The sequence below is a fragment of the Pipistrellus kuhlii genome, unplaced genomic scaffold (genome assembly GCF_014108245.1).
Source record: "Pipistrellus kuhlii isolate mPipKuh1 unplaced genomic scaffold, mPipKuh1.p scaffold_m20_p_26, whole genome shotgun sequence".
NCBI lineage: Eukaryota > Metazoa > Chordata > Mammalia > Chiroptera > Vespertilionidae > Pipistrellus > Pipistrellus kuhlii.
In genome coordinates this window covers 2,008,848-2,027,580 of record NW_023425525.1, presented here as the reverse complement: position 1 = coordinate 2,027,580, position 18,733 = coordinate 2,008,848, and the positions used below count along the sequence as shown (strand labels likewise).

Genomic DNA, 18,733 nt, shown 5'->3' with positions numbered 1-18,733 from the left:
GATATTCACACTTTCTCTTCTCGCTCCTGGTCCTCACACCTCCTCCTCCACCTTCGCTCAGCAGATGCCCCGCTGAGAACACCGAAGAAATCAGACTTCCACCGCGCCCACCGCCCCTCTGCGCCCACCAGCGTCTGCGCCCATCTGCGAGCCAGAGACGTGGAATGCAGGCTCCAGCTCTGCGCCCGCTGGTCTGGGCCTGGGCACCAGCTCCCCCCGCTACCCCCTTCCTGTGCCATGTCACGTCTCAAACACGGCCCTCTGGGTCCTGCTCACGGATTCACAAACACGCTGAGTTTTCCGAACTTAAAAAAGTGTATTCTTCATCCCCTTTCTCTCACCACGGACAACTCTTTCCTCTCCGAAGAGCGGATCCCTCTTCTCCCTCCCTCCCCCTCATGGCTTCCAGAAGAGCACAGCCCGACCCAGGGCTGCTTCTTCCCCACCCCCCTTGCTGGGCCTCCTCTCCTCCCAGCCCCCATGCTGCTGGGCTTCCCTGTTCAGCCCAGAGTGCTTCAAAGACACAATAGGCAACCCACTCCAAAATGCCATGTGCCTGACCGTGACCCTGACCCTACCGAACCCTGACCTTGACCCTGACTGTGCCTGACCCTGGCCCATGCCACGTCCCCTCCACCTGCTGGCACCCAATGGGGAGGAGGAGGGTGTGAGGCCGCCTGGCCGAGAGCAAACCTGAGTGTGAGCTCCTGAGTACTGTGCCCGCACCCTCCCTGTCCCTCACATGCCAGCCCAAGACAAGGCCAACACGGAGGGTGCGCAGTGACCAAGGTCACCCTCACTCTGGGCACATGCGGCCAGGACGCGCCCCTCTGGCTGGGAGGCCGAGTCCTGTGCAGCCCCCAGGCCTCCCTGGGACACGCGACGGCACAGGACACCGCCTCGTGGGCCGAGGGACCCCGTGCGCGGCTGTGTGTGGGTGAGCGGCTGTGTGTGGGTGAGCGGCTGTGTGTGGGTGAGGCTGGGGACCCCGTGAGTGGATGCCTGTGGGTGAGGCTGGGGACCCCGTGAGCAGCTGTGTGTGGGTGAGCGGCTGTGTGTGGGTGAGGCTGGGGACCCTGTGAGCAGCTGTGTGTGGGTGAGCGGCTGTGTGTGGGTGAGCGGCTGTGTGTGGGTGAGGCTGGGGACCCCGTGAGTGGATGCCTGTGGGTGAGGCTGGGGACCCCGTGTGCGGCTGTGTGTGGATGGGGTGGGAGCAGGTTGACGGTTGGGCTCTCACTCCAGATGCATGTCCTCCGGGTGACAGGGCCTGGCTGCCCAGGAAGCCCCTTAAAAACAACCTTGGGGATCTGTGACCAGGGACGTCCCCGGCCCCACGTGGGAACAGATGTGACTCGGACACAGTGTCTGTGTGAAGGCTGAGCCGTCACGTCCATCGGGCCGGCCCGGGGCCCTCAGCCTCGCCGGGAGCGCCGTGACCTGCCTTCCGCGCTGACCCCCTCTGTGAGGGCACAGGGGCTGCTGGCGGCCAGACAGGCCCAGGCCCGGGGCCTCGGTGTCTCCCTGACCCTGCCTCACGCGCAGTGAGCCGTCCCAGACCAGCCGTCCCGAGGGAAACCTGCTAGGCACTGAGCCCGTGGCAGGACGGGGGGCACGCACGCCCACCCAGAGCCGTGCCCGTTTACACGCACATTCCCCCAGGTTCTCACTGGACTGTGTTTCCCGTGTGGACACGTGAAGACCAGCACATTCTATGCTTAACACGCGTCATCATGAGCCTGTCATCCCCCAGTGGACAAAGCACAAGACGCCTGGATCCCGAGCAGATGCCTCCGTAACTGACCAAGTGTGACAGTTTAATCGCAGGGACCCGGGACAGAGACCTGCCTGCCGGTCGCCTTCTGGAACTTCTCACGGAACTTAAAGCCACACACACAACGCGGACGGACGGGGAGCCGAGGACTGCCCACGCTGGGCCCGGACACACAGCTGCCACGGAAGGTTCACCTGGAGCCGCCCGGCTCCCGAGGCCACGCGGCTGAGACGGCCAGGGGAGCGGGAGGCGGCGGCTGCTCAAACCGCCGGGTGAGCCGGGCCGGTGGCTCAGTGGTTGGAGCGTCATTCTTGTACATCCAAAGGCTGCAGGTTCGAGTCCCCGTCAGGGCACGTGCGGGAGGCAATCTCTCTCCTCACCTCTCCTCTCTCTCTCAGCCAGCAAAACAGATCCTCGGGTAAGGATGTAAAGAAAATAAAACAACAACAACAACAAACAACACCGAGGTGAGCACTGAATCCTGGAGGGAAGGCTGAGCCCTGGGCCCCTGCAGCCAAACCTTCTCACCGGCTCCGCTTCCGGGCCTGGCGCCCTTCCCTCCTGCCGGAGGCGCAGTGTGAGGTGCGGGTGTGAGCACTGGTGCCGCCCGGCCCGGCCCGCCCCGCCGGGAAGTGCCTCACAGAGAAGGGGCTGCCACGTGTCCCGGGGCCAGCTCCGCGCGAGGGCACGGAGGGCCTTCTGCCTAGCACAGCTGAAACCCACACAGCAAACACCAGGGACATGCAAACGCGGAGAGCTGGGTGTGAGGACGGCGTGGCCGGGGGTGGGGCTGTGACGGGCGTGACGGGAGCGGCCACTCGGCGCCAGGTCCAGGGCCACTGCACACAGGGCCGGCTTCCCGTCAGGCACCGAGCAGTCTCGTGGCTTTTGGTCCCGATGGGGCTCTGAGGAGTCTTTTTACATCTTTTTATCCGTCTGCGAAGGGCTAAGTTCAAACGCCGGGAACCGGGATGTCTCGGGGGTCAGGACGTCGGAGAGAAAGTGGATCGCACCAGCCATGCCTGCAATCAAGGGGTCCTTTACGAGGGGCACTGGGCGGGACAGCCCCCAACCCTGCTGGTCAGGAGCCACCCGAGGCAACAGTCACAAACAGCACACATGCTCGCACATACACACACACACACACACACACACACCCCAGGGCTCTCTGTAGGCTATTTTGCTTTCTTGGGTTATGGTCACATGCTGTGCCTGCAGCAGACTTACCATTGTTTTCCACTTCCTGTCATTGCTTGTTTTCCAGAACTTTCTTCAATATTCTCATAACTTTTCCCAACTACCAGTATTTCCAGGTACTAATGCTTTTTAAATACTAATATTGATCAGTCACATTTGTTTATGTAACTGAAGTGATTGGATACATGTAAGCAGCTAACTAATGAGGTCCTGTAGCAGAGCACGGCACACACAGCGCCGCCCAGGGTGCAGAGCACGGCACACACAGCGCCGCCCAGGGAGCAGAGCACGGCGCACACAGCGCCCAGGGAGCAGAGCACGCCACACACAGCACCGCCCAGGGAGCAGAGCACGGCACACACAGCACCGCCCAGGGAGCAGAGCACGGCACACACAGCGCCGCCCAGGGAGCAGAGCACGGCGCACACAGCGCCCAGGGAGCAGAGCACGCCACACACAGCACCGCCCAGGGAGCAGAGCATGGCACACACAGCACCGCCCAGGGAGCAGAGCACGGCACACACAGCGCCGCCCAGGGAGCAGAGCACGGCACACACAGCACCGCCCAGGGAGCAGAGCATGGCACACACAGCGCCCAGGGAGCAGAGCACGGCACACACAGCACCGCCCAGGGAGCAGAGCACGGCGCACACAGCGCCGCCCAGGGAGCAGAGCACGGCGCACACAGCGCCGCCCAGGGAGCAGAGCACGGCACACACAGCGCCCAGGGAGCAGAGCACGGCACACACAGCGCCGCCCAGGGAGCAGAGCACGGCACACACAGCGCCCAGGGAGCAGAGCACGGCACACACAGCGCCGCCCAGGGAGCAGAGCACGGCACACACAGCGCCGCCCGGGGAGCAGAGCACGGCACACACAGCGCCGCCCAGGGTGCAGAGCACGGCACACACAGCGCCCAGGGAGCAGAGCACGGCACACACAGCGCCGCCCAGGGAGCAGAGCACGGCACACACAGCGCCGCCCAGGGAGCAGAGCACGGCACACACAGCGCCCAGGGTGCAGAGCACGGCACACACAGCGCCGCCCAGGGAGCAGAGCACGGCACACACAGCGCCGCCCAGGGAGCAGAGCACGGCGCACACAGCGCCCAGGGAGCAGAGCACGGCACACACAGCGCCGCCCAGGGAGCAGAGCACGGCACACACAGCGCCGCCCAGGGTGCAGAGCACGGCACACACAGCGCCGCCCAGGGAGCAGAGCATGGCACACACAGCGCCGCCCAGGGAGCAGAGCACGGCACACACAGCGCCGCCCAGGGAGCAGAGCATGGCACACACAGCGCCGCCCAGGGAGCAGAGCACAGCACACACAGCGCCGCCCAGGGAGCAGAGCATGGCACACACAGCGCCGCCCAGGGAGCAGAGCACAGCACACACAGCGCCGCCCAGGGAGCAGAGCACGGCACACACAGCGCCGCCCAGGGAGCAGAGCACGGCACACACAGCGCCCAGGGAGCAGAGCATGGCACACACAGCGCCCAGGGAGCAGAGCAGGAAGGCAGCCTGTCCTCGTTACCAAGCAGCAAGCGCCCTGTTGTCTGCATTTGCTTCACAAGAGACCAAACACGGGAGACAGTCACAGAGCACACCGCGGCAGGGAGACTAATATGACTCGGCCACGAATCCTGAGTGAGTGCTGAGGGCTGTGGGGTCATCGCTGGAGCAGGCGCAGAGGCGCTGGTCCAGTCTGCAGAGAGGGGCCCGCTCCCGCCCCCACACCCGGGGCCCTCACCTTCGAAGAGGGAGTAGGGCCTGTCAGGGATGCGGCATCCGTGGGCACCGTAGTCCAGACACCACTCTGCAAACTAAGGAGACATTGCTTGTCAAGGCTGAGAGGTCACCCAGGAGGCAGCAAAGCAGACACTCGACGCCCCGCGCCCCCCCCCCCCCCATGCCACAGCCAGGAGGCTGTGCCCAGTGCAGAGGGCAGGGCGTGGGCTCTGTGCTGGGCCCTGTCCCTCCTCTTAGCGGGGTATCTGCTGTAGGGATGCCACCCAGGCTGAGCCTGGGAACTGCGGGGGGGGGGGGGGGGGGGGAGGAGGGAGGGGGGAGGGAGGGGGCAGGCGTCCCTGATGGGGACCAGCTGAGCCGCGGGGAGAGGAGAGCAGGGCAGGGCTCGGGGTTCGGGAGCAGGAGAGGGTCTGACTCCGGGGTGCAGTGGGCGGCGGCAGGACCGGCTGTGCCTGAGGGAGGAGGGGAGCTGCGCTGTCCGGGCAGAGCTCACCTTGCAGGCGCGGTAGAGGTGCTTCCTGTCCTGGGTGAGGTGGTACAGGGACAGGAAGGAGTAGCCGTTGCCGGCTGTGCCGTGGCAGAGCCCGTAGCCCTTGCGCAGCAGGCCGCGCTGCCAGATGACATCGCTGCACTCCACGGCGTCCTTCAGGTACTTCTCCTCCTTGAACACCTGGCGGGAGGAGGCGGGAGGAGGCTCAGGGAGCCAGCGAGACCTGCCCGTCCCCTCAGGAGCCACAGGACGCTCGGCTGCCTGGGGGCCTGGACAGACACACCCTCCTCCTGACAGCACCCCTCCTCCTGATGGCCCTGGACAGACAGCCACCCCCTCCTGATGGCCCTGGACAGATCACACCCCTCCTCCTGACAGTACCCCTCCTCCTGATGGCCCTGGGCAGATCACACCCCTCCTCCTGACAGTACCCCTCCTCCTGATGGCCCTGGGCAGACACACCCCTCCTCCTGACAGTACCCCTCCTCCTGATGGCCCTGGACAGATCACACCCCTCCTCCTGACAGTACCCCTCCTCCTGATGGCCCTGGGCAGACACACCCCTCCTCCTAGAGCAGCTCCTACAGCCTCAGTCTGTTCTGTGTCCCCGTCCCCCTTGCACTTGACCGCAGGAAATGCTGACCGAGGCCACGGAGGAGCGGGAGGGGAGGACGGCACTGACCTTGTGCGCCTGCATGAGCATGTGGATGACCCCCGAGGCCCCGTGGCACCAGTGGACCAGCCGGTCCGTTTCGTTGCTGAGGGACGACGGGTAATTGCCGGAGCGGAAGCGCTTGTGGCGGACATAGTCAATGCTGGGCTTCACCATCTCGGCCAGCGTTTCCTGGTCCACTTTTGCTGCTGGCTTTAAACAAAATACAACATTTAACCTACTTTTTTAAAGTTTCTTCTTTTCTTTCAGAAAACCTCTATCTATGGCTAATATCAATTACCTGGAATACTGAGAAGCACATAAAATTAGAATCAATTCAGTTATTGGGTTAATTAAGTCCAGGGCACATCTTCCACCCATTTAAGTATAAACCTCACCCAAAACACCTCACAGAAACGTTCAGAATAATGTTTGACCACACCTCTCGGCACTCGTAAAGTTAACACAGATGGCTGGCCTGTCTCTTTTTTAAATATATACATTTATTGACTTGTATCAATAAATGTATATATTACAGCCAGCACTGTTCTCTCTAATACATTATTAGAGAGTCTGTCTGGTGTATTTTTCTTTTTCTTTACATGCACACACTGAAACATTTTATCTCTTTCTGTACATTTGTAATGATAAAGCTTAAAATGCTTACTCTATGAAGCCGCACACGTGAGGAATATACATAAATGATTTATCTTACAGAAACTAAAGGTGAAAACGTCTTCCACACCCTGAGCTCAGGGTGTGGCGGCCAGGCTCTCCCCAGCTGGGCACTGTGCGTCTCCCAGAGAACGATGACCCACCACGCCCGTCTCCCCTCCCCCAGGCCGGGGGGCACAAGGCCCCGGGCTCGCGGGCGCTCTGCCCGATGGGGGCAGGGATCCTCCGCAGCGGCAGGCCCCCACCGGCCAGCGGGCGGAGAACCCGATCTGCGCAGACTGCCTGCGACCGAGCTCCCGGCGCTCACTGCTGGGTGAGTGCAGCAGGCTGAGGGGTCCTGGCTCAGAGGGCCGTTATTGCAGCCTGCCTGGTCTGTGACCACGTTTAGCTCCGTTTTCCTAGCCCATCTCCTGCTTTATGTCCGCCCGCCGTGGTCAGTGTTTAGAGCGTCTCCCACCTGCATCAGCATGTAGTAGATGCCGGCCATGCCGTGGGCGGCCCCCACGTACTGCTTCCGGTGCCACTGGTACAGCAGGGGGCAGCGCTCCGCCTTCCTCTCCTCCCTCGACAGGGCCTTGCCCGACTCAACGATAGCAGTGACGACCTGCAGAGATAAGACACAGCGTACCTCTGGAAAACTTACGTGTGTCCTGTTTTACTGAGACCACTAACAGCATGAACTTAGATATCTTCATCTATAAATCTCTAAGCACTCAGCAGCCAGCACTGTTCTTTATTTTGTAAATTAACAAATATAGGCAGAGAGAAATCAGTAGACAATCGTAGAGTAGAAAAAGTCAAACCACCAAACCAAAACTTTTATGCATAAAAAGTTTCCTATAAAAATATTCTAGACTACTTAGTTACTTTGTAGCTGTAATGTTTTCCCCAAAAGACTGGTGACCTCCCATAAAATGCTGCGGGAACGGCTGTGTGTGGGAAAAGCTGCGGGAATGGCTGTGTGGGAAAAGCTGCGGGAACGGCTGTGTGTGGGAAAAGCTAGTGACATGAGGCTGCTGTGACATGCAGAGCCTTAGTTAGATAAAAAGAAGACCTGAATGGCTGTACTGAGGCTGGAGTGCAGATCCTGCCTGGCTCTAACATCCTGACTCCCGTCACACTTCTGGTCCCTGTGGTACAAGTTTAACTGGGCCTCCTGGCCTCTTAACCCCGTGGCTGAGTTCTGTGTGTGGGATGGGAGCAGAGCTGAGAGGAGCAGCTTCTTGTTCTTGGCCTGACAAGGAAGCTGCGCATTCTCCACTCACTAACTTGTCCCCGCGCACAGGTGCTCACCCAGCTTGGGCCATGCAGACAAGGGCACGGCCCCAGGATGTGGGCAAACAAGATAGAGGGACCGCCCACCGGTTCAGACATCTCCTGAAAGGCAAACATGCTACCTTCCTGAAGCTGGGGCTGTTTGATTCTAGTGAAAACACTGACTAAGAAGAGTACAGGTTAAAAACTCCCACACGTTCCTGGAAGACGCAGGAAGGAGCTACGCATTAGCTACGATCTGCTTTTAGAAGTTACTGTTCTTAGGGCAAGGAGACCCTACCTCTCTGACCGCCGACTCAGACACGGTGCCCGGCCCAATCTCCGTGTTCAGGTAGAGGAGGGCGTACAGGTACCCGGCCCGGCCATAAAGCAGCTCATCGGGGAGGTCCGAATCTTGGCAGACGATGGATTTCTGGAGCTGCAAAAGTCTACCCAACGAGTAAGTGTCTTTTCCCAGGGAAGGTCTTGGCTACCTTCCTGAAACTGTGATTAACTGTTAGTTATTTTCAACTTAAATGGTTTAAAGAAATACCAAAAACCAGAAAAGAAAACCTTTTCCATTTCACTCATTTCTCGCTCAGATATTACAGTGAGTAACAAAACGTTGTTATGGTGAAAATGTCTACTGTGCATCCACCCTACACCATGGAAGAGAAGATACTCAATTTTGAAATCCAGAATTAGAAGGAAGTGAATTGTCTGTCGTTCAATAAACAGGAACAGCCCAGCCTGAGCTGGGGACCACGGCCTCGGCAGTGAGTGCTGGCCTCTGCTTCTCCCGAGAAGAACAGAAGCCGATAGATGCACAAAATGTGGCCGCTCTACCTGTCCCACTGCAATGGAACCGAGAACAACTTCCTCACCCTAGGTCTGAGGCATACAGGCACCTTTCCGTGCACCGAAGGCGCCGAAAGTTACACAGAAAAATGATGAAAGTAACGCAAAGAAACACGTGTCCTGTCCCCTGCTTGCCCCCCTCTCTCCCCACGTTAAGGCCAGCACAGTGTGGGTAAAAAGGAGCACACGATCCCACACCTGCTCAGAATTCACACACCGACTCTTCCCTTCTCGAGGAGGTCTGTAGCCGGCGAGTTAACAATGGCTTCCTTTTGGATACCTTCTGACACAGGGCCTCCCGCTGAGAGTCTGGAGGAGACCTCAGCGCTAAGCACTCACTTTGCGATGCACTCCTGGGACTCGCCGTCGCTCTTGAGCTTGTGGTACACCACCGCACCCACGGCCAGCGGCCCCGCGTCTCCGCAGAGGAACGTGACCCTGCGGCCGCTCAGGTTCCGAAGCGTCCTCTTGACGTAATCCAGGGACCGCAGCAGGTGGGTCTGGTCACCTGTCACCCGGTGCAGCTGCAGGTACAGCAGCGCTATGCCTGGGAAATGCCGGGAAGAGCGTTAACCCCTCTCCCTGCACGGTGAGGGCATTGTTTTACATTTACGTGAAAACTACAGAAAACCTGTACTTCTGAACGGCAACAGGATAGACTTACAAAAAAAACTCAGGGCGGAAAAACGGCTGGCCCTGGGGCAAGCCTGCTCTTAGCACCCATTTCTGTAGACGCCGTACATTAGGGCAAATCACGTGACAAACACGTAGCAGACGACATGTCAAGCTTCCAACTTCCAGGCAAAATGTTTTAGAAATAAAATTCTAAAGCATCTCCTCTGGGAAGACAGTTCAAAACCTCATGGGAAAGGTACAGAACTTCACCATTTTACAGGAGAAAGACTTTTACACCCAAGTCTTATGTATCATCATCCAAGAATAGAACACAGTAGTCACGCCCCTCGCCCCCAGCTCTCACCTGTCCAGCCAGTGTAAGCAGAGCAGTCATGTGGGTCGGCCGTCTTCAGCCCTTCTTCCATCTGCTGAAGCAGATCTTTGATTTTGGTCTGGATCCGCCTTGTGAAGGTGGGAATGATCTGAGAACCAGAGGACATCGATATAAACGGCACAGGAGTAGGACAATGTTGTGATAAATCCATTACCAGTCTAAGTCGTGAGAATGTTAATAGACCGAAGCTACACTGCCTGGCCCACTTTAATGCTTCGCAGGTTGGAGAGTGTGTCTTGGCTTGTTAAGGTAAGTTTTTAAATGAGATAATGCCCCACACACGATAAGCCTTAGGTAGGATTACACAAAAGAAGTTGCAGAACCAAAGGAACAAAACCATTGAAAGGTGGTGGATGTGATTACACAGATGTTTCAACTTCTGTAAGTTAAAGGGAATAAGAAAGATGGTTTAAAGGTTAATGACAAAAACCTGCAGACACAGACAACAGCATGATGGTGACCAGAGGGGGCAAAGGGGATGGGGCAGGTAGGAGAGGGTAAAGGTTGGGGGGAATTGGGGGCAACCAGGCCAGCAAGGGGGGTAGTAAGGGGCAACCAGCTCGGGGGGGGGGGGGGGGGGGCAGTTGGTTGTAACCAGGCTGACAGGCAGAGGCAATTAGGGATGATCAGGCTGTCAGGCAGGTGAGCAGTTAGGAGCCAGCAGTCCCGGATTGTGAAAGGGATGTCCGAATGCCGGTTTAGGCCCAATCCCAGATTGGAGAGGGTGCAGACTGGGCTGAGGGGAATTTCGTGCACTGGGCCTCTAGTTTTAACAATAAAAATGTAGTAATTAGCCAATCATAAAGTATCTCTATGGAAGATAGTGGAACTTAATCCATCTTCATTTTATCTTGTGACTTTCCCCCTTTTAACATCACAACTCGCCCCTCCTTCATGTCTAAGAACACAATTCCCACTTGCCCTTTCCTCCCACTGACATCGGTCCCGCCCTGACGAGTTCACTGTCTCACTGCACAGAGAGAAAATACAAGCCGCATGAATCATTGGTGCTTTAACTTCCTTTTATACCAATCCCTTCGGTATAGGCACCCGTGAGCAAAAGCAGGTTTACAGTGGTTCGCACAGAAACATATAATCAATAACAAGTGACAACACAAGAACAAACATTGTTTTGTGAACTCACAGCTGTAAACCCACCTTTGCCCAGCCCTGCAGCTGGGGTAAAAATCACATTCACTACCGTATTCACTTACCGTAAACATAAGTTTAGGCCTATATTCGCTGTATAAGACCACCCCCCACTTCCGAGGCAACACCAGTTCTTTTTTTAATAGACCATCTCTCTGACTCTGGCCAATCTGAGCAGGCTTTTTACTAGAACACAGTGTACATGTTCTGTACCTGAAGCTACACAGTGTACATGTTCTGTACCCGAAGCTACACTGTGAACATGTTCTGTACCAGAAGCTACACTGTGTTCTAGTAAAAAGCCTGCTCAGATTGGCCGGAGTCAGAGAGGCGGTCTATTAAAAAAAGAACTGGTGTTGCCGCGGAAGTGGGGGGTGGTCTTATACAGCGAATATAGGCCTAAACCTAGGTTTTAACTGTAAAATTAGGGGGTCGTCTTATACATCGGGAAATATGGTACATACAAAGGGTAAAAAGAAAGAAAAAAGTCATTTTCATGGTCAGCATTTCTCTCATTCTGTGGGCAGAAATGAAACACCGGCTCCAGCCCCTTGACTGTTCCCACGGAGGCTCCGCCCAGTGGGGGGCTCGCTTCAGGCACCCTCACCAACCTTCGCAGTGGTTGAGAGCTACTGGTGGCAAGCATGAACGTTTGCCAGCGGTCAGTATAAACTTTTTACCATAAAAAATGCGAACCCTGCCCTAACCAGTGTGGCTCAGAGGATAGAGCAGCGACTTGCAGACTGAAAGGACCCAGGTTCAATTCCCATCAAGGGCATGTACCTTGTTTGCGGGCACATCCCCAGTGAGGGGTGTGCAGGAGGCAACTGATCGGTGTTTCTCTCTCATCGATGTTTCTGACTCTCTATCCCTCTCCCTTCCTCTCTAAAAAATCAATAAAATATATATTTTTTAAAAAAGCGTGAACCTAAGCGACACATATAACATGCGAACAGAGGATGCCGGCGGCCCGGGAACACCGGAGCCGGTTCGCAGCGCGCGTTTGGCTCCTGCAGGCAGTGAAGGGCATCGCTGCCATCCAACCGGCGCCTTCGCCCCGCCAGCCCCGAGCAGACCCTCCGCCGGGCACTTCCAAGGCTGAGGGCCCGGGGCGCCAGGCGGGGAAGGCGGCCCCACCTGGCAGGGCCCGCCCGCCTGGGGCTGGCGGCCCGGAGGGACCCAGCAGGGCGGAAGGACCGGCTCCCCGAGCCAGGCCGAGGCCGGACGCAGGCCGGTCCAGCGCGCGGCGCGCAGGTGGGCGGGGCCGGTGACGCCAGCGCGCAGATGGGCGGGGTCGACGTCGACGCACGGGTAGGCGGGGCGGGTGACGTCAGTCCGCGGTGGGCGGGGCGGGTGGACGCTACCACCGCCCGGCTCCCCCCGCCCGGCGCGGCCCAGGCCCGGCCCTCGGCGCCGCCGCTCACCTTCCCGTCGTCGTGAAACGGGAGGCCGAGCCCGTCGGGGGCGGGCGCGGGGCTGGCGTCGTCCGCGTCCTCGGCCGCGGCGGAGGCGGCGGCGTCGGCGGAGGCGGCGGCCTCGTAGTCCGGGAAGCGGTTGGCGAACGCGCGCTCCTCCATCTCCGCCTCGGCGCCCAGGTGCAGGCGCAGCCGCTTGGACATGGTCTCGCCCATCGCCGCGCGGCGGGGCCGCGCCGGAGCCGCGCGGGCGGACGGAGCGCGCGCGGGGACAAACCTCCGGCGCGGGCGGCGTTCGCCGGCCGCTGGCGCCCGCGGGCCGGTTCCTAGGCGGGCGGCGGGCGGCGGGCGCGGGCGCGGGGGCCTGGGCGCGGGGCCGCGGGCCGGCACATCGGCCCCGGCGGCGCGCCCCCCGGGGGCCCGCCCGGCCGGACGCTGCTGCCGGGGCGCCGGGCGGCTCCGAGCCCGGCCCCGGCCGCCGCCCGGTGCCTGTGCCGCCCGGTGCCTCGCCGCCCGCCGGGGCCCCGGCTGGAAGCGCCGCCCGCGGGAGCCTGCAGCGGGCGCGCCGGCACCGCCCCGCAGGTCCTCCCGCCGGGCGGGGGCCCGGGCCCGGAGCAGCGCGGGTTCCGATCCCGGAGAAACTCCTCCAGAAAAGGCCACCAGCCCCGCCGCCGCGGACGGAGCCGGGAGCGCGCGGCCCCTCCTATCCCGCCGCTGGGAGGGGGTCGGGGGAGGAGCCACCGGCCTGTCTGTCTCTGTCTGCCTCCCCAAACCCGTTCTTTTCAGCCCCTTTGTTTGGAATGCACGTGTGTCTTCGTTAACCGGACAGAACGTGGGAGCATATTTAACCCGAATCTCCCGGCGCCGCCGGGGGTTCCCGGGCGCTAATGGCCCGGCAGCTGTCAGCTGTCAGCAGAGGACCCGCCTTCCCTCCGCGGACAGGGCTGCTGCTCTGTCCTGCTTCTTCCATCCTTTGGAACCACATCGATGCAGCGATTTCTCCTCCTTTTAGGGAAATATTTCACTTTTTTTCCCCTTCCCCATTTAACAGCCATTGAGCGCCCGTGAGTGCCAGGCGATGACGGCACAGATGGAAGGGACTCCCATGGGGTGGGGGAGAGGGAAGGGTTACAGGACACACCGTGTGGGGCCTTTTCTGGGGCCCAGCAAGGGGCACATGGACACAGACAGGGACAGTGTGGCGGAAAGCGGGTCCCAGCCCCGGGAAGGCGGGCGGAGGCCTGGCTCCCCTCACAGGAGGCTGACACGTGTCCGGGAATCATCCTAAAGGGGTTACTGAGCCCATGTCCCCAGGGCTGAAGGGAGCAGCTGGTGCCGCAGGGACCTGCTAAGGAGGCATCATTGAGGCCCCGCCCACTTTCCTCTCTCTCTCAAAAATATATTTTATTGATTTTTTTTTACAGAGGAAGGGAGAGGGATAGAGAGTAACATCAATGAGAGAGAAATATCCATCAGCTGCCTCCTGCATGCCCCCCACTGGGGATGTGCCCACAACCAAGGAACATGCCCTTGACTGGAATTGAACCCTGGACCCTTCGGTCCCCAGGCCGACGCTCCATCCACTGAGCCACACCAGCCAGGGCTCTCCCTCTTTCTAAAATCCGTAAAAACATATCCTTGGGTGAGGATTAATCAAAAAAACATACCTTGAGACAAATGAGAATGAAATATAACAACACGAAAGCCTTTAGAAGATCATAGTTATAAATGCTTATGTTCGGAAAAAAGAAAGATCTCAAACAACTTCACTGGCCAAGAAGAGAACGTCTGAAGGCAGAGCCAGGAGGTGAAGGCAGTCCCAGGGCGCGGCCACGTGCTGCCCGGGCCTGGCCGGTGTGGGTGCGGGGAGCACCCTGTCACTCCTCAAGAGGCCTTGGCGTGAGTGCTTGCCTGCGCTGCGGACACACACCTCCAGGGCTGGGCCTCTTGGCCAGCAGCAGGCCCTGTGGGGACAGAGTGGAGCTAGGGTGTGAGCCATACCAACTTCTCTGCAGCAAAGAGACTCCCTCCTAGCCCGTGTGGGCCAACCCGGGGGAGACCCCCCCCTGGGGAGACCTACGAGGGCAGGGACAGGTCCGCTCTGGGCGCAGACCCTGAGGGGTGTGTCTCCAGAGAACTGGCAGACAACAATAAAAACGACAGGACCCTGGTGCTCACCCCGGCGATGCAGCATCCGGTTATACCGGGCGGGACAGGAGACGGGGGCGAGGCTGTGCTACAGCATCACAGAACAGTCTGCGTCGTTATTTCGTTGTTTCTCTCCCTGAGCTACAGCGCCCCGAGGGCAGGGTTGTGTTTGTATCGTTATTACTTTACCGTGGCCTCACAGTGCGGGCACGTCAGAGGCATTTAAAATATTTCATGGATGAATGCATGGATGGTGGCTGGCTGGCTGGCTGGACCGGTGAATGAGGGAATGAATGGAATGATTTCGTCTGAAAAGGCCTTGGAGAATGAGATTAAGCTGACTTATCATTTGTACATGACTTTTCCATTTTTAAAGGACTTTAACATTCCTATTTGAGCAGCTAATGTCTGTGTGACTGAGGGTGGCGGCCATTCAGAGTGGCCCAGGCTGTGCCCACACAGGACCCGCATATGAACAGGCCACACGAAGACCCGCATATGAACCAGGTCACCGTTTGATTCTGTCAGGGCACATGTCTGGGTTATGGGCTCTATGCCCAGTGGGGGCCATGCAGGAGGCAGTAAATAGAAGATTCTCTCCCTCTCCCTTCCTCTCAAACCCCTTATTATCCACTGGCAGGACGGGGATCAGAAGCAGCCTCCGACTTGTCCCATCTCATCCACTTCCTACTTTCCCGATGAAGAACCCGAGGCCACGGCGGTAAAAGAACGCTCACAGGGTTACACAACAGGCCACACGAAGACAAAATCACGGAAACCTGTCTGGTAAAAACAGCTGTTGCCCGTTTGGCTCAGTGGATAGAGCGTTGGCCTGCGGACTGAGGGGTCCCGGGTTCGATTTGGGTCAAGGGCACAGGCCTGGGTTGCAGGCTGGATCCCCAGTAGGGGGCGTGCAGGAGGCAACTGATCAATGATTCTCATCATTGATGTTTCTATCTCCTCCTTCCTCTCTGAAATCATACACACACACACACACACACACACACACTGAGTGGCCAGATTATTATGATCTCTGACTGCATAATAATCTGGCCACTCTGTGTGTGTGTGTGTGTGTGTGTGTGTATAAATTATTGTAAAAAACAAACAAAAAGACCCCAGCCGTATTCCCTTCAATTATTCTCCTTCGGTCTTTCACTCTGACCCACAGCAGGCTCCTCGGCGGCTGTTGAAACACATCTTCTTGCCGGCCAGCCGGACTGGCTGCAGTTGAGCACCTGCATATGAACCAGGTCACCGTTTGATTCTGTCAGGGCACATGTCTGGGTTATGGGCTCTATGCCCAGTGGGGGCCATGCAGGAGGCAGTAAACAGAAGATTCTCTCCCTCTCCCTTCCTCTCAAACCCCTTATTTTTCAGCAACATGGAAACGGGGACCCAGGACATAGCTGGGACGTGGCGGGAGCAGAGCAGGCACCTGCCTATGGCTCAGGCCCATTGGGGACTAACCCACGTGGGTCCACAGAACAGCTTGACGGTGGCCCTCCCCAGCAGTAAGAGTCTCATGCTTTAGTCCGGCAGGCCTGGCTCAGGTGTTGAGCATCCACCTATGAACCAGGAGGTCACGGTTCAATCCCCCGTCAGGGCACTTGCTGGGATTGTGGGCTCGATCCCCGGGGGGGGGGGGGGGCGTGCAGGAGGCAGCCTATCCAGGATTCTCTCTCATCATTGATGTTTCTTTCTCTCTCTCCTCCTTCCTCTCTGAAATCAATAAAAATATATATTAAAAAAGTCTCATGCTTTAGAATCTAAAGTTTAGATAATACACAACCTATACACCTATAGTGAAAAAGTTAAAGAGCCCAGCAGTGGACAGTGTGTGTGTGTGGAGGGGGATTGCTCTGCAATCTGGGGCTTGTTGCCTCCAAGGATTCAGGCCCCGGGGAAGACTGTCACGCTGTCACACGCCCTCGGAAATCCCAGATGCTGAGTCTCCCTGGTCCCCGGCGTCTCCCAGGAGGACGTCGAACCGGGATGAAGTAGGCGGGCCGGGGTTCCATTGCTTCTGCGCTGGGTGCGAGGGTGTCCCGGTCCCAAACCTTGGCAAGAACGTGCGATTGATCTCCAGGCTCTGGGGAACAGACCCTGGGGAACAGAACTGCGGACTCCTCCTCAGACTGCACTCTGGGAGGCACCACGGAGGCCGGGGAGGGGGCCCACCTGGAGGGTGTCGGGGGGTCACTCGGGGGAGAGCTGGGCTGGCATTTGGCTCCTTCACGTCTGAGTGTGGCTAACTCCCCACCCTGCCATTTCCAGTCCTGCCACCTGCCAGAGAAGGGCCTGGTTCTCTGTGTTGTACCTGCCACAGCCCACCAGCAGGGGGCACCATCGCGCCATTGGCGTTTGCAGGACCGCTGGGGCGGGGCGGCTGGCATTCGTGAGTGATGAACACGTTATGGATCCTGCACCCCGGGATGGACGGACAGACAGGGAGTGCCCGACGGCGCTGGCTCCTGAGGCCGATGCCCCGGAGGCAGCGCACACGGAAGCTGGGTTTAGGCTGGGTGAGCACAGGGAACACCGAGGTCCGTCCCGGTGTTACTTCCAGGCTCAGGAACGCCTGGAGGCACCAAGAGAGGATCAGGTGGCAGCAGCGGACTCATCCTCTCTCTTACTTTATGTTTAAAGTTTTTTGTTATCTTCACTTAGGGCACTCGGCACACGCTGGTTGGTGGTTTCCTGTAAGGCACATGATGAGGGACTTGGGAATCTGGGCTGAGGGTACTTGGCAGGTGCTGATTGGTGGTTTCCTGTAAGGCACATGATGAGGGACTTGGGAATCTGGGCTGAGGGTACTTGGCAGGTACTGATTGGCGGTTCAGTGTCCAGTCCATGTGAGGTGCCTGGTCAGGTGCTCAGGAATGTCCGCCTGCAGGTGGAGTTTCCGTCATTCTCCGTCCACCAGTTGGGGGAAGGGAGGGCCTGTCAGGAGCGGGTGGTATTCTTGGAGGGGTTTCCGTTGCAAACTCCTCATTACCCGCTCCTCAGCACCCCCCCCCCCCTGACTTCCCTCCTGGAGCCGGCAGACTCCTACCTCCCCCGGCCAGGCCGCGCCCAGGCCTGGGGCTGCGGGTGTCTCCCGGGCCTCCCCACCCACGTCTCTGCTTCTGCCCAGCGATCTCCACGTGCACCCCCCCCCCCCCCCAGCCTGTGGGGCCCACACGCGTCCTCTGTGCACGGTGCCCTGGCCGGGCTGCAGGCACAGAAAGGCCGCTCTCCTGTGTCCCCGCACACACAGGCGCCGGTTCCAGCCGGGCGCGTGGCACCCGGACCCGCGTCCCGCCCAGCGCCCGGCACGGCGAGGCGTGGCCAGGGTGAGCCGGGTCCACGGGAGGAAAGCGAGCGTGGACTCCGCTTCCGAGAAATGTCCTGTGCGCACGCCTTTCCTGCCTTTGTCTCCCCTCGGCCGGAATGCGGATGTGTGTGTGTGTGTGTGTGTGAGTGCACGTGTGTGCGCGTGTGCATGTGCGTGTGCATGTGCGTGTGCGTGTGTGCGTGTACGTGTGTGTGCATGTGTGTGCGCATGTGCGTGTGTGTGCACGTGTGTGTGTGTGTGTGTCCGGCCGCCACCCCTCTGGTGCAGGGTGGAAGCTGAGCGCTGAGCAGGGGAGGTGCCCCGAGGAGGACAGGGCCCCCGGTGGGGGAGGCCAACATTCTCTCCATGAAAAGAAAAGCTCTGCTTTCTTCGTTGTGTTTTTTTTCTAATTGCAGCATTTTATTTTTAAAATTTTTAAAAATATTTTTATTACTTTAAGAAATATACGTTTCTTTATTGATTTCAGAGAGGAAGGGAGAAGGAGAGAGAGATAGAAACATCAGTGATGAGAGAGAATCATTGACCGGCGGCCGGAATCGGACCCGGGACCCCTCAATCCGCAGGCTGACGCTCTGCCGACCAGGGCTCAATTTTTAATTTAATGTAATTAAAAAAATCCTCACTCAAAGATATTTTTAAATTGATTTTTAGAGAGAGTGAAAGGGAGAGGGAAAGACAGAGAGAAACATCGATGTGAGAGAAACACTGAGGGGCCGGGGCTGGGGAGGAGCCTGCAACCGAAGTTCGTGCCCTTGACCAGACTCCAACCCAGGACCCTTTGGTCTGCAGGCCGACGCTCTATCCACTGAGCCACACTGGCCAGGGCTCCGTGCAATATTTCTATCCTCAGAAAAAAAGCCCCATAACATCCCACCAGTGGAGGCCTATTTAAAGTTTCACTTTCTCTTTTAGGAGTTCCATTCTTTTCTCCTATCAAAGAAGATAAGTAAAATAATTGATAATGTAATTCTTAAAATAGTCCACTGTTTTACAGGTTTAAAAAAGGTATGGCAGTGCCGGCGGCAGA

The 18,733-nt window shown here is 58.5% G+C and overlaps 1 protein-coding gene across 2 annotated transcripts; it reads right to left on the bottom strand.

The window, feature by feature from the left end:
* Nucleotides 1–1,793: 1,793 nt before the first annotated feature.
* Nucleotides 1,794–12,538, bottom strand: LANCL2 (LanC like 2). 2 transcript variants are annotated; one of them, XM_036453694.2, is made up of 9 exons: nucleotides 12,231–12,538; nucleotides 9,628–9,745; nucleotides 8,988–9,195; nucleotides 8,092–8,239; nucleotides 6,994–7,140; nucleotides 5,892–6,074; nucleotides 5,213–5,389; nucleotides 4,721–4,793; nucleotides 1,794–2,793 (listed from the first exon to the last, which is right to left on the bottom strand). In XM_036453694.2, exons 1-9 carry the CDS (start codon nucleotides 12,435–12,437, stop codon nucleotides 2,690–2,692), a joined length of 1,365 nt encoding a protein of 454 aa, XP_036309587.1. In that variant the 5' UTR covers nucleotides 12,438–12,538; the 3' UTR covers nucleotides 1,794–2,689. The 2 variants fall into 2 exon arrangements, with proteins under 2 accessions (XP_036309587.1, XP_045443148.1); XM_045587192.1 differs by lacking the exon at nucleotides 12,231–12,538 and adding an exon at nucleotides 11,590–11,670.
* Between the last annotated feature and the right edge of the window lie 6,195 nt (nucleotides 12,539–18,733).

Excerpts from the sequence above, each read along its gene's own strand:
- LANCL2 (XM_036453694.2), bottom strand. The coding sequence starts at position 12,437 with ATGGGCGAGACCATGTCCAAGCGGCTGCGCCTGCACCTGGGCGCCGAG. Across the intron at positions 8,240-8,987 it reads TCCCAGGAGTGCATCGCAAA|ACTTTTGCAGCTCCAGAAAT; the intron begins GTGAGTGCTTAG and ends CTCGTTGGGTAG. Across the intron at positions 6,075-6,993 it reads TCTACTACATGCTGATGCAG|CCAGCAGCAAAAGTGGACCA; the intron begins GTGGGAGACGCT and ends TTTTGTTTAAAG.